General features: G+C 38.6%; 2 protein-coding genes across 5 annotated transcripts; both read right to left on the bottom strand.

The window, feature by feature from the left end:
* On the bottom strand, positions 1-3,524 carry LOC148722349 (uncharacterized). Its single transcript, XM_088734693.1, has 2 exons — positions 1,822-3,524; positions 1-495 (listed from the first exon to the last, which is right to left on the bottom strand). Exons 1-2 carry the CDS (start codon positions 2,117-2,119, stop codon positions 470-472), a joined length of 324 nt encoding a protein of 107 aa, XP_088590819.1. The 5' UTR covers positions 2,120-3,524; the 3' UTR covers positions 1-469.
* A 2,808-nt stretch (positions 3,525-6,332) lies between these two features.
* On the bottom strand, positions 6,333-14,935 carry LOC111321388 (uncharacterized). 4 transcript variants are annotated; one of them, XM_022924248.2, is made up of 8 exons: positions 13,189-14,935; positions 12,412-12,615; positions 11,413-11,487; positions 10,269-10,415; positions 9,372-9,727; positions 8,680-8,757; positions 8,227-8,370; positions 6,333-6,719 (listed from the first exon to the last, which is right to left on the bottom strand). In XM_022924248.2, the coding sequence occupies exons 1-8, from the start codon at positions 13,787-13,789 to the stop codon at positions 6,597-6,599; spliced, it is 1,728 nt and encodes a 575-aa protein (XP_022779983.2). In that variant the 5' UTR covers positions 13,790-14,935; the 3' UTR covers positions 6,333-6,596. The 4 variants fall into 4 exon arrangements, with proteins under 4 accessions (XP_022779983.2, XP_022779987.2, XP_022779985.2 ...); XM_022924252.2 differs by having other exon boundaries at positions 10,332-10,415; XM_022924250.2 differs by having other exon boundaries at positions 10,269-10,412.
* Positions 14,936-15,048: the final 113 nt, after the last annotated feature.

Raw genomic sequence — 15,048 nt, 5'->3', positions numbered from 1 at the left:
TAACAAGTCAAAATATAGGCTATCTCTTTTACTTTTTTTTGCGTATGAAGGGTTGCCGAGAGGAAAAAAATTTCTGCAGATTTGAACAGCATCTAGCATTAAAACAGAAGTATACTTGTTTTTTGATGGGAGAAAATCGTCAGCATGAACCGAGATTTTTCCCGCCAAAAGACTTAGTATATTTTTTGATCGATCAAAACTAGACAATTCAAAGGCGCAGACTTTTTTTCCAGGAACAATTTTCCCGCCAAAAGACTTAGAATATTTGCAAACATTTTTAACTTCTCAACTATTTTACCAAAGGGAAGAATAGGTTGCCCTTTTAAAAGCGCAGAATTTACTGGCAAACATCGCTTGTCTGTTCGTAATCTCTTTACTAATCAGGTAAAACGTGACTTTTGACAAGCTTTATTTCAGTCAACAGAATTCTTGAGTCCTCCAGCACCCTCTTTTGTTGAATCTTCTTGCTTCATACGATCTTGAAATCTTTCAAATCTAAAGATGTTAAAAAAATAATTTAGTAACAGTACCCTCAGTATATTCTGAACAAAACTAATCTCTATGACATCTATTAAAGGGATTTTCTCCTTGCGTTGTTCCCCCGGCTGTATGAGCCATAACGACTATGCTAGATTGATTTTCAACTTTCACGTTGCGACGACGACTAAAACTTAAATTTAAGGAATCTAACACATTTTAGGGAGTAAATCCAAGGTATACAATTGGTAACAATTTCAAAGGTATTTTTCCCTGGCCTTTAAAATGGGTAGGACCGAAAGAATACAAATCATTTGCCGTTAAAGAAAAATTCTCATTCTTCAAATAATTACTAAGTATTGTAAGAAATATACAACTTTTTTTAGACACATGTTTTGACATGCTTATGCCATCTTCAATCAATGAGTAGATAAATAAAATATTTACAGTATGATGTAATACAAAAGCGGGTACTAATTACAGCGTGACAACAAACATGAAATTAAAGGTGTGAACTAAAATGCTAGACTAAATGTTACCCGCTTTTGTATTACATAATACTGTAAATATTTTACTCATCTACTTGTCTGTTATATAATTACTCACGTTCAGTTACTCATTGCTTGAAGATGGCATACGCATGCCGAAACGTGTCTCTAAAAACAGTTTTATATTTCTTACAATATTTATCCTACTTGCTACTACTACGACCTTATGAAATTACTAAGTATTTCGTATGGTTTGAATTGAACAATGGGTTAAACTTTTTAGCAGTAAAATGATTGGAACAAAACTAAACGTCTCTGTTTGCCTTCTACACACATGTAGATGACATAAATTGAGTCAGCTGACTTTTTCATTCTCACGATCTGAATATCCACACCGACTGTGACACATTTTTATGGATTTTTGCGCAAAATCGAACCATATCCGGTGGTTGATATTCTTGTTTTCTCATTACTATACACCGAATGCAAATTGCGTCCAATTTGAGTTGCCATTGTTCTGGACTCACTAGCCTCTCACACATGTAATAATCCTTTTGTGTTTCTACGCGAAGACGAGGCTAGTCAGTCCAGAACAATGGCAATTCAAACTGGACGCCATATTTGCATTCGGTGCATTACGCTTGCAGATAATTGATATTATAAGAAAAAATTCCTAGTTGGTCAATCTTAGAAGTGGACAACTGTGGATGGGCTAAACACGAGGTTCACGGTGAAAAACAAAATTAACTCTGATTCAATTCACTTTTTCTATCATTCGTAGATAAAACATAGCGGTAGGAGAAAGAATACTTCCCCTCCCTCTCTCCCGTTGCCCATTTTTCCACTTAACACTTACTCCCTTGGCAAATATTTCCTCGCCCCAATCCTCCACTGTTACCAAATCTAAGATGGCGGCCTAATACGAAAATGTGCACTCGTGCGCCCAAAATACGCCGGCACTGCAAGCTAACTTTCACTTGTTCCCGCACCCGATGTGCTTCCAACAGAGTCAGAGGAGTAGCAGACATCCTTTTTAGAATGGCGAGTCGGCAAACAGCCACAATAGCCACAAGTTGCTCCACTGACCTCATGAAATCCTCGCATTCTCCACAAGCGCATTTCCCTCTTTCTATTCCTCGCACATCCTTGCCCATTCTCAAGTTTTCACTCTGCAACGCCACGCAATTAACTGCTTTGTGCGCAGACACGGTTATGTGAGCAACACTTCCGGTCAGTTATTTTCACTTCCCGTTATTTTTGTCTTGGAGGAGGTGGGGGGAGGGTCAGATCCTTTTTGTTTAGGCATTTATGAAGGGTCATGCATTAATCCAATCTGGAAAGTGGGAGGGCCACGACTTTTTTGGCAAAAAAATTTCTAAAATACCCCGGCCCACCCCCCCCCCTCCCAATAAAAAACGTACCTTCCCTAGTTACACGACGCGATCTTATCAATATATTTAAAAAATCTGTACATGTTTCTTCAACTCATTTGGCGCATTCTTAATTCAAGGTGGCTTGTAAAAGTTTATCACCTTTTTATCTTTAAAATTGTGGACCAAGTCTACGGAAAAAATTGGCAGTGATAAAGTGAGACCATGATGTGTTTAGGACTGACCTTGTTCAGTGTTATATTAACAATTGGGTAATAGCGTTAACGCGGCCGAATCGAAGAGAACGTTGAATATGGACATTTAGGATAATAAGACGGATACACTCGCGGTAAAAAAAAAAAAAAAAAGTCGTTGCAAAGAAAGCGTCAAACGCCAAACGACTCCTAATTTGTTCTCGACCTTTTGGGAGGAATAACGTTTAAAAATGATCGATTAAAGTTTCACTTTTTGATACAAAATTTGTTGCAAACAAGCGATCATAAAAATTACTGCATGCAAAAAATGTAAATATGATTCTCATTCATTGTTACCTTAAATGTAAAGTTTCTTTTTATTTGTATTTTTGTTCACAAGCATACAAATGTATATCAGGGAGTGATTTAAATCAACCAGTAGTTCAAAACCTCGCGTTACCATGGAAATTACTTTTTGGTGTCTATATCGTATGACGCTGTACACTGACAAGTGTTTCACAAGTCTTCAAAAATGTATTTTTTTTTAATGGAATCACCCGCTATGAAGCAATAGAATATCATAGGCGAGAAGGTGTAAACTACAGCTGGCCACCTGTATGCCTACAATCGTTGTTCGAAACATAATTGAGCAAATCCTCAATGTCTTTTTTCTTCATGAGAAAATTTTACTCTTCTTTCATTTTTCCTTCTCACTGATCGATCTCCAGATTCGGAGAGAATTCGGCAAGATTTTCGCGCAGCCCCATACTTCATTATACATACAGTACAAGATAAAAAGGGCAATGGCATAATGATGGTTTACCTTTGGGGTACTACTTTTTTGTTTGAGAATACTTTAGTATGGGATTTATACGGAAATCTTACCAAGAATTCATTTAAAATTGAGAGTGAAAACTTAAATTCGAAGCGACAAAAATTAAGAAAGAAAGAGTGCGAACCTTCTCTCGAAAAGCTTGGAAAAGGAAATATAACAAACTGACCTGTATTAACTGTATCAGTTTCCATGGACTTCATCTTGTTTCTGATCCATTGCCATCCTTCTTGTTGTACGATTTCCATGACGATGAACAACCAGTGAAAATCACATCACTGGATTTAGAGTTTCACCACTCCGCAATGTTTCATATGGCGGCAGGCTGGCTCTGTTAAAAAAATAAAAAATTATGAGAATTTGTTTGGGGGAGGAAGTCTATCTTTCGATGGAATATCCACCCCTTAAATATTTTAATTTTCCTTTATAGACATTACAGATGGATGTATTGGAATAGCCTGGGTAATGGTCATTTTGGGTAAGCTTTTCACCAATGGTACGAAACTGTTTTGTTTGTAGTATTAAACACGAAGGCGCGCTATAAAAGGAGCCTTAGGTCCCACTGGACCATTTGTCAATCAACCGTCGTGTGATGTAGAACTCTTAAGAGTCAAGTCAGCTTGAGCTACAGCTACCCCAAAGCAGTGAACAGCGGGCGCATTCCTCGAAATTGTTTTATGTCTTCATCACAATACAAGAATTTTTGAGATTTGTTTTTCCTTTCTCCAATGGAAACTGTCTTTACTTGTGGCGGTAAATTTGAGATCGAAGTAGGCGGTTCGCACGTTACCTCATGCCACCATGCTGGTGGAAGTAAACAATAGATATCTCATTAGCTCCTTTTGTTCATCTACCAGCATTTAAATTTGACCCGCACACGTCAACGGTGAGCGACAAATGAGCCTAGGTCTTCCCAGGGAAGACTTGCTTATATAGCGCGCCTTCGTGTTTAAATGATCACTAAACTTCGAAATATTTAATATTAAATTTAATATTAATATTAAATTTAATATTAAATATCAAGTACTCCTCCGGAAATATTGCCTACTTTTCCTCACATCCTAAATATCACGGCGTTTTGGTCATTTTTGCCTCCGTTGAGAAGTTTAGTGATAAACATCAATGAAATTTCAAAGATATGTTCAAACAACCATTAGGCAATAGGATTAAAACAAGATTAACAATAGGTATATTCTTTCAGGATTATGCTGGTGCATACAAGTAATTCAGTTATGAAAGCTCTAACACTACCGTGTGTCGCTACTTCAATGTTGTAGTAGCAGATGGAGAGGAGAGCTGAATCTCTCTAAAACTATACAACATTTTAAGTAACTTACAATGAACATCAGAAGAAGGTAAATAACTTACGTGAACTTAAAGAAGACTAAACTTGTGACTTCCCATGATTTGAATCTGTTGACTTTCCATCACTGGCTATAACCTGCTTGCGAGGATCGTTACACACCAAAGATCGACAATCAAGACACCAAATACTTTTGATTTCTACCGTCAGATATTCCAACTGTCTAGGACAAGTTAGACGAAGAGATTTCCCACCAAATCCTGCAATTTGAGGCTTTAAGCCAGGCAGGAAAGCGACGTTCTGACTTCCACCAAACCGATTAACTATGCTTCCACGTGTAAAGATTCTGACACAAGCAGGTTGAATACTTAATGTTGCAAGTATATTTGCAATTCAATTCAAACTTTCCGTGTGCCTCACAATCAGTATTCAAAATGACACCGTGAGGAGTGGGGTGGAATGTTTGATTTCTGGTTGGGATATTTTAATGCCAGTGACCTAAAATACTTGTACAGGAAGATATTTTCCAAGTATTTTACACTAATTTTACAGATTCCGAAAGAGCACGAGAAACACCTGACAAATAAATAGGACAGCGCACGAGGAACTACTCAGAACTAATAGAACACAAAGCAAACCTTGCACGAGATACCAAGGTGACAAATGGAGCACAAATTTATCACCGCGCGAAAAACTACACGTAACAAACAGCATACAGAACAAAACAAAAAATTACTCGTAACAAATAAGACATTGCGCGAGATATGAACGCAACAAATAGAGCACAGAAGTAAAACGTACGAGAAATCATAACATTTAACTAACAGAACACAGAACAAACAGAACGCAAGGCACTAAAGACAACAAATAGAACTCAGAGCTAACAGTGCGCGAGATACATGTAGCTAACAGAGCACAAAACAAACAAAGCGCGAGATACTACACGTAACAAGTAGCACATAGCACAGTGTGCGTAAAACTACACGTAACAAATGGAGTACAGAACTCGAAGCGCACGTGAAACCACACGTAACCAACAAAACACAAACAGCGCACAAGATACGCGAGATATTACACGTTACAAACAGAACAGAGGACAAACAGTGCCCGAGATATTACATGTAACAAACAGAACAGAGAACAAACAGCGCGCGAGATACGAAACGCAACAAGCAGAACGCAAAACAGTGCGCGAGATACTACACGCAAGAAACAGAACGAGAACATACAGTGCGAGAGATACTACACGCAATAAACAGAATTTCTGTTGTTTGGCGCGTGTAATATATCGAGTACTTTCTGTTCTCTGTTCTGTTTGTTACGTGTAATATCTTGCGCACTGTTTGTTCTCTGTTTTATTTGTTACGTGTAATATCTTGCGCAATGTTTGTTCTGTGTTCTGTTTGTTGCGTGTAATATCACACATAACAAACAGAACGGAGAACAAACAGTCCAGGAAAAAGAAGGAAAACTCAATGTCATGCATTGACATGTACCTAAATTCATGGATAGACATTGCAAGACACTGGATCGCGCATCGTATTGTTCACATTCATGCATTCATGCGTATCTCGCTTGCGAGCAAGCTTAAAGCGCGGGGAAACGCAATAGGGGTACGCAATTAACAAGGATGCTCTGAAACTGAGTGACCCCAAAGTTCAAGAAGAATTGACATAACGTTTGTTATATTGTGCCTGTTGTTTAAAGTGTTGACAAACAGTCAATGGAAACATTAGATTCCAGAGGAAAACAATGCAGGCAATATTTCAGCTGCATTTTAGCTTAGGATTAATTTCACGAAAGAAGAACTATCATATTTAAAATCCAACTAAAAGTGATACCACGCTCGCGATATCTCTTAGAGTTTACATTTGCACTGCTGACATCAAAACTCAAGTAGGTTTATTTGTCTTGAAGTATTTCAATCATATATCACTGAGTCCCATTCTCCGAATCTTGCAAAAGCGCCTCTTCAAAGTTTGGAAAGTTCTCTTGTACCAAACGGTTGAAGATGTTGCTCAAATCTTCACCTGAATCATACACGTACGTTCCCGGCTACGGAAGGAAAAGAAAAGACTGTGAAATCTTTCACAGGGGTTCCATGCACGGGTTTCAATAAAAGTCGGTCACCTGCGGTCTACCACGGCTTGAAAGACCTCACCGCCGACAGTCTGTTGAGCCTGCAAGCTGGCTCGTCTTTTGGTTTCGCCTTACAGCCCGGCCGCCTATTACACCATCAGCAGCCGCTTATGGAAATTAAAAAATGGTTAACACCGCAGCGTACACTATTGAGTTATGGATGCATGCGCGAAAGAAGCGTATAAGTCGCTCGAGGCGATGGCCGAGAGCGACTCTAGCTTCTTAAGTGCTTCGCAAACCTTCCGTTTACATCCATAACTCCATAGTGTACGCTGTGGTGTTAAACATTTGTTTTAAAACAAAAAGGCAATTTCTTGCGCAATATTTGCTTACTTGGAAACATTTGCCCCTGTCAGCAGCGTACACCCTTGGGCAGATACAAGACTCTGAATCGACCAATCAGAGCGCGCGCTTTACGTAATTTATATCTAACATTTATTGAAACACCTGTTTCGTGCAAATTCTCCTTTTGCTCAGCAAAAATATGATTAAATTTTCAAGTACCATTTTGTGGTGACTATTATTTTTCTTCAAAAAAAGGAAAGAAAAACTGCTGCCATTCAACAAATGGTTTGAGCCAAGATTTAATAGTTAATAGTGAAGCTTTTTACGTCTGACTAAGGGAAGCTCTGCAAAGGACTGCTATTGGTACCTATTGGTGACAGCAAGTGACGTTTAGTCGACCTGAGCGACAAAAAAATTTCATTTAAAATAGAAAGATTTAGCACTGTGTTTACGTGAAACCTGAACGGCAAGAGTGACCACGTAACCTTGTTTTTCCCGCCTTTTTTACGTGAAAGTAACCGGTCTCGCGTTTGCCGTGTACATAAGATTTTCTTTACTTTTTCTCTCTAAGATAAGAAGTTAATTGCCGGAAAAAGGGCACCAAAACTATTTCTTGTAATTCATACAAGGGCACCTTCAAATCCACCCTGACGTGAGCTCACACGAAGCTAAAGTAGCAAGGTTCAAGCTATTATACGCGAAATGTGAAAGGGCAAGTTGACGTTTGCCGTTTCACGTAAACGCGATGCTAAATCTCTCTAATGTCACCCACAATACTCCTTTCAGGACAACCCCTACACAGGTGATCGGACTTATACACTCTTGGTTGTGAAAAATAACGAGACCTAGTTCTCAAAGGGCGGATGATGCGATACAACGAACAAAGCGCTAGCAGATATAACGTACTGTGCTATCCCCGGATAGAGATTTATCAAGTGGATAGCGTAACCCATCGGCCGAACCACCGGAATCAAGGTAAACTTATAACAAATCGTGGGAATAAGGGGGGGAGGGGAGAGGAGGAGTGTAATTTCGTCATTTACAAAAGGGGCTTAATATGGGTGGTCAAATCAAAGAGAACTTACATTATAACTAACAAGTTTGACGTATCCATAAGAGACAATTGGCAATTCTGTACCTTATTGTACGTTTTGCAGTTGTTCAACATCAAACTTATATCCTCTAAGAAGTCCACGACAGATGCATATTGAAGAGAATGCAATTTCTCTCTCACAATAGTCAGGTCCATGGGCTTCTTGATGACTTTATAGTAATCTGGTGACTGAACACAAAATACTTTGAAATAAATATGATTAAAGTAGAGAGAAGAATTGAAGGCTCCTGACAGTTGAAAGCTACACTTTTCACCCTTTATAGCCTGACATCAGTATGCATATTCTCCATTCTGTTCACTATACATTTCCTTGGATGCAGACAAGGAGAATTTGTTTAACAATCAAGAGTTTGTTTGGTTGGTGATCATTTCCTTTATTCTCCTGACCTTAATGTTTGATTCAGGGGGTGATACTGTCGGCAGAAATTAGAAGCTAGTCATTCTTAGAGTTGAAGTGTTATGCTCTTGAAAGCGTACCTGTTTTTTATCCACAGGTCGAACAAATGGGATGCTCTCGTCGTGAGCCCATATTTCTCTTAGAATTATGTCGCACTTCTGCAAGGATAGACAAGTTGCTTTAACATGGCAACTTTTAAAACTGAATCGGTAAGGAAACAAACTTTCCAAAATTAGACAACCTGGCCCGAGTTTGAAGATGCAACCAGTGCTTCTGGAATCACTACTTACTGAACATGACAGCAAGAAATGAAAGAAATGAGTGATTCTCGAAAATTTAATTATTTCAGACAGGACCAAACCTCAACCCTTCATCCACTTCAAACACTATGTACTCACTGACTGAGTGGGAGGGCCGGCCAGGAAAATAACGACGGAGCGCAGCGAGGTCCGTGCCTCATGACCGAGAGCCAGATATTTTCACATCCAGCCTGACCAAACTCAGTCAATAAGCATTTTATCACATGACCACTGAGTCAATAAGCATTTTATCACATGACCACTCAGTCAATAAGCATTTTATCACATGACCACTCAGTCAATAAGCATTTTATCACATGACCACAAAACGCGTGGAAATTTTGCTCACTGCTCGTAACTTTTCTTCACCCCTACAGGACTCACAAAAATTATACTGACATGAACTGCCAAATATCAGCATGTTTTACATGTTAAACCACCAAATAAGTATTTTCAGTATCAAATAACATCACCATAAATTCTTTGCTCATTTCTCCTCCCCTCTTTCTCCTTGGTGATGCCACACAAGTCTTCCTACTAGGAGAGGCAACAGGGCTGTGCTGTGGTGATGCCACACAAGTCTTCCTACTTGGAGAGGCAACAGGGCTGTGCTGTGGTGAGGTTTTCAATAAAACCCTCAATTTGTTAAGTTTTGATGGCTTTAAAGGTGAGGGTGACATGATTCTGGCTGGTGTTCCTGCTTCAACTTTGTCTGGGGTTCTAGATATGAGAGACTTTTCCTGCTCTTCAGGGAAATCAACTGTTGCATCAATTTTCCTAGCTTTCTTGAGAGGACTTCCAGACACATCAGAAGAGTGCCTCTTGGCACCTGAAACACCATTCACAAAAGGCAAAAAAAAAAAGTCCATAAATATATATTTGGCTGAAATTCAACTTAACATTGTGGAAAGCATTTTCAAAAGCTGTTTTGAAATCATTTGTTATGCAAGAAGCCTGATATAATGCTAATGGAAAATACATGAAAATATCATACACTCAAAACTCCTGTAAACCGACCCTACACAGAGATTGGAAAAGTGTCCCAGATCTTGAAACTCATTCTCAAACCAGACGACCAGATATTTTTTTGTTGGTTAGGCTGGAGAACATGGCCTAACTGTATATCAAAACAAGATTCCTTGTTAATAAACGCCAGCTGTTGTTGTGATAGAGAGTTTAAATTTTGATGACTCATTTATCCCTTTGACACCTACGAGTGACTGAATGGCATATCAAGGTCACAAGAATAAAGACAATGAGCACAATGAGCTTTTAATGGTACAATGTGTGGGTGGCGGGGGGGCATGATAATGCCTTTACACAGCCACACAACACTACTTTGTACATGTAATAATGGAAAGTAAAGTAACCTTTTAACGGGGTCTTAGAGATTGGTGACTTGTTGCACACCTCTGAGAAGTCAATTGCCTCACCACTTTTCTTGGCTTGATCAGAGGTGGGTTCTTTGCAAAGTCCTCCAGGAGAGTCTGCCATGCACCTCTTTGTATCAACATCTACTACATCACAAAATACAACAATATTTGCAATTTCATTTGAAGATATTTTTTTCTTGTCATCACACCCACTTCCTTTAGCTGATTCACCCACATTTGTTATGAGTTGCTTGTCATTCCTGTATGTAAATTAGAACTTAGCTGCTTAAAGAAAATTTCCAATAAAGTGATGAAAGTAATCCAGGATTGCCCTCATTTTTCTGTACTTTGCTATGTGATTGGTCCAGAAATTTGTGCCTCTTTCTCAACCAATCAGATGCAAAACTGAAACCAATCACGACTTGGCTACCTGTGTTTTTCTGTACTTTAGGCAGTCAGCTTGTTTTCAGTGTGAATTTTCATAAACATTGGGGTATTTTCCTTTCTTCTGGTTGGGCCTCGTGATTACTTTGGTTTTGGCTTTTACATTACTCAATCAAAACATTTAATTTGAAGATAGGTCAAACTTCTTCAAACATATCAAGGTGAAATTTGATCAGAATTGATATTATAACCCAACAAGGGAAAGGAGAAATATTTCATTGCTATCATGCTGTGAGAAAGCCATGCACCAACTGCTAATTCATGAGTATTTTTCAACCAAGTAAAGACCTGGCTTGGAAAAAGGTTCACATGATTTGACACAAATTTTAAAGGGCTTAAAACAAACTCTGATCCACAATTTAACTCCGAAGATCCAAGTAGTAATTCTCCTAACTGACTACCATACATTTCCTTGTATATTATTCATGAGAATTTCGTGTTTTATCAATTGAAGATAACATCCATAAGCTGATAAGCTGGTCTGTTCTCATACCCTGTTTGCAAGATAACATGTTTGAACTGCAATGCGAAGTTACCAGGTAACTTATCATAACTGTTATGTATTATCTACAATATCTGCAAGTACAGCACAGTGACATGACTAGCCATTGATGAAATTTGTAACTCATACTTACAGCCAAATATCATAATTCCTTTATTACCAATAAGTTCTATAGATATGGACTTTTGACAATACCTGTATGACAATCCTGCATAGAGCTGCAGGTACAACCACTGTCTAAATCATTTGAATTCTCCTGCCTTCCATTTGCTACATTAAGTGTACAAGAAAAAGAAATATTTACACGCATATGTAGGTATAATGGCTGTCTGATAACATAGTTTCCTAGGGCTTAAGATTGCCAGAAAAACAGGCCCCAAAGCAACTGTCATTTAAATAAAGGCTGATAGTTTGTAAAGAAACTGTTTGGCGCTGCGTCGGTGGGGGTAACGAAATAATTTGAATATATCAACAAAGTTGAAATGGTAAATTGGCCACCGTTACGACAAAGGGCTAACGCTCGAAACGTCAGCTTTATAACAGTAACGGTGGCCAATTTACCATTTCAACTTTGTTGATGTATTCAAATTACAACTGTCATTTAGTTCCGGTCTCTTGTTACCACCCTGGTGACTAAATTTTTGTACATTTTAAATTAAAACTTAAGCGAGTAAAGTTCAAAAGTACCTTATATTGTCAAGCTTTACTTCTGTCTTGAGGAAGAAAGAGGAAGCTTGCATATTAAACAAAGTCTGTTGACATTGAACATCTCCACCTCTAGACATATTCTGCATAGTAATGTGATTACTGTTCCTCCTTTTTAAGGTGGACGCAGAATCCCAAGTAGTTACTTCACTTATCTTTTACGATTGTAGTAACAGGGCTTGACACTAAATGGTAGCCAACTAGCCACAGGCTAATACAAACTCAGTTTTGGCCAATGGTTTTCGATTTCCACCAGCCAGTTTGGTCAGTAAACAAACTGAAATTGTTGTAACGTCTAAGTTGTCACTAGCCACTTGGCTAGTAAGTTGAAAAGTTGGTGCTGTGCCCTGAGTAAAGGCAAATTTTAGGGACTAACAGGTACCTAGAGATACAGCTTTCAACCTGGTGAACATTTTTTGCCATTTTAAAAGCTAGCTGCCAAAAGGTGTCTAAGGGATTTTTTTAATTGCCTACCCCGTTTCTGCTTACCTTTAGACAGATAAGAATACTCTGCACTCATAACCCCAGCTTGTCTTAGCTGTTTCACTACATCTTGTCCAAAATAAATTGCAATTTTGAGACTTTTCATCTGGCATTCATTGGCAGTCAAAGCACACAGTTCTTTGAGGCGCATGAAGACTGCTGGGAATTCTACCACAAGGCTTCTAGAATCTTTATTCAAGAGCAGCTTTCCTATAAAAAAAATTACAAGAAGGAAATTGTCATGGACTTGTTATCAAAAAGCTTTCCTCTTGTCTCTCACCTGGGTCTAGAGAAGAGTGCCAATGAAAATTTGGCAATTAAACCATTGACATGAGCATCTTACAAGCATCAAAGAGAGGGAAAAGCCATTCACTGCTGACTAACTTAGACATTAAGGAGCTATTTTTTTTTATCAAGATGGTACAATCACTTGATCTTAATCGGCTAAGAATGTGTCACCTACAAAGCCCTGGGTTCAACCATGAAAACCATTTTAAAAAATGAGAATGCAACAATTCTGTGTCAGATAGAGCAACTGAGTTAATGTAGAATTCACTGTACAAGTTTCACATCGAAAATGCCACTCATTTTGGGAAAACAGACATTTTTCATCACACCTTTACAGAATAGAGTAGATTAAAATCATAAGTATCATCTGTTAAAATAGTTTACGCCAGTACATTCTCCCAACAGAAAATTTATCATTATTCCTCCAGAAGGCAACACTGGAGTTGATGGACCCCATAATGCTTTCTGCTCAGAATTTTATGCAGGTCAGGGTACCTTCCTCAGTGAGAGACCTGAGATTTCTTAACATGTTTCTGGCTTGTGCTATTCCTTCACCACTTTCTAGGAACTCATCAAAATACTTTTTGGTATCTTGCACAAGTTGGGCTTCTCTCTCATCAAGTATCTGCCGCAGCTTAGCAAAACAGCACTGAACATGGCTGATTGAGGCATTCAACCCACTGTGGGTTGAAGTTTCAGCGTTGGCAAGTTGACATGCTATCCTTCCAATTGATTCAGCAGCATCTTGTAATTTCTTTTCCATGAGAGATCTTAGTGTTGATACAGTTGTTTCTATGTGTTCAATAACATGGTGTTCATGTTCAGGTAAAAGCATACTCTCCTTTTTGCATATGATGCACATTGGTTGAAGCAGGGTCAGGTTAAAATAATCAAGAGTGTGTTTGTGCTCGCTGCAAATAGCTCTAAGTTCAGTTAGTTTCCCATGCTGTGCTTTCCGTTCATTTCCACAGTGTTCTCTGTCATAACAACTACTGCAAAACATGGCACCACATTCTGGACAATAAAACTCTGCAACTTTCCCATCACAGTACTCGAGGCAATGTGGTGTCCCCGTGGCTTTTGAAGAGGACTGCATTCTGATAAGCAAAAAGTCGTATATGCAATCATTTTAGTTTGTTATTTCTGTCTGCTCTACCAGCTGACCTTGGGCCTAATAGCTGATTATTGTCCCGTAATCATAAAGTTTTCCATGGGCATAAAGATCCAGTTGGATACAACCTTTTAAATCAGATAGCACAGTACTTAACTGGTAGAGTAACGCACTGTTCAAACAGCATTTTGTCCACAAAATAAAATTGTTGTTGTCAAATGGAAGCGGGTTTAAAGCTTGACAAAGGGAAAACGACCTTTCTGGAAAACTATGATGACAATCGGAAGGCCTATCAAGAAAATAAATGTTTTCAAAATTAAACTTCACGATCAAATGATGCCTTATGGAATTCGCTAAGTGCCAGCTGTAAATTGAAGAGTTCGAACTACCTAAAGAAATTCATTCACGGGTTTTAAAGCTTGCACATTTACAAGAATAGCTAAACATCGAAGTAACACGAGAAAGCATGGTCGATAAGTCAAGAAATTATAGAACAGACAACGGAAAATCAAGCTGGCGTTACCTGCGTATATTTTAAACCCGAATTTACAAAGTTAGAAATGTAGCTGTATCAATAGATGAAATTATCACCATTTGGTCGTTAACACTACTCTTACAGTAATACCACAGAATGAGTATCACCTTAGACTAGCTAAACCGTGTTTACAAATAGTAAAGCGCAATCATAGCCAACACAAATGCCAGCGGAACCACCATTTGCACCTGAGAAACTTACCGCCAAAGCCTATTTCTAACGTCTCTGTTACTAAACCATAAATCACATAAAATTTGTCCCCAGGCATCCACTTACACACACAATAATAACGAAAAACTTACCTCCAATTGCAAATTTTAGGAATCCTTCAAAACAATGCAAGAGTCTCACTGTTTAAACTGGAAGGACGTTGGGGTCACGAAACCTTCAGATCCCTCGACCCAGTCTTCTCGAGCAGGACTAAGATAGGTCCGCGTGGCGTTTTTGCGCAAGCTTCGAAACCAAGTTCACTACTGGACCTTTTTGGAACATAGTTCACCGATGCCAGCAGACAGTCTCTAATTTAGGTCAAAGGGATATGCATAGTGCAAAGCACAGGCACGTGTACATGTGGTTGCAAGAGTAAGTTTGAAAATATTATTTGTTCTTCCTTATTTGCTTACAGTCTACTGTGGCTCGTTAGAACTTAACATATAACTCTAATTAACAAATCTAGCTGTGTTACTCTTTACACCTTTGCCTCTGCATT

Source organism: Stylophora pistillata, chromosome 10 (genome assembly GCF_964205215.1).
Source record: "Stylophora pistillata chromosome 10, jaStyPist1.2, whole genome shotgun sequence".
Taxonomy (NCBI): Eukaryota; Metazoa; Cnidaria; class Anthozoa; order Scleractinia; family Pocilloporidae; genus Stylophora; species Stylophora pistillata.
This window is presented reverse-complemented; position numbering and strand designations above follow the sequence as displayed.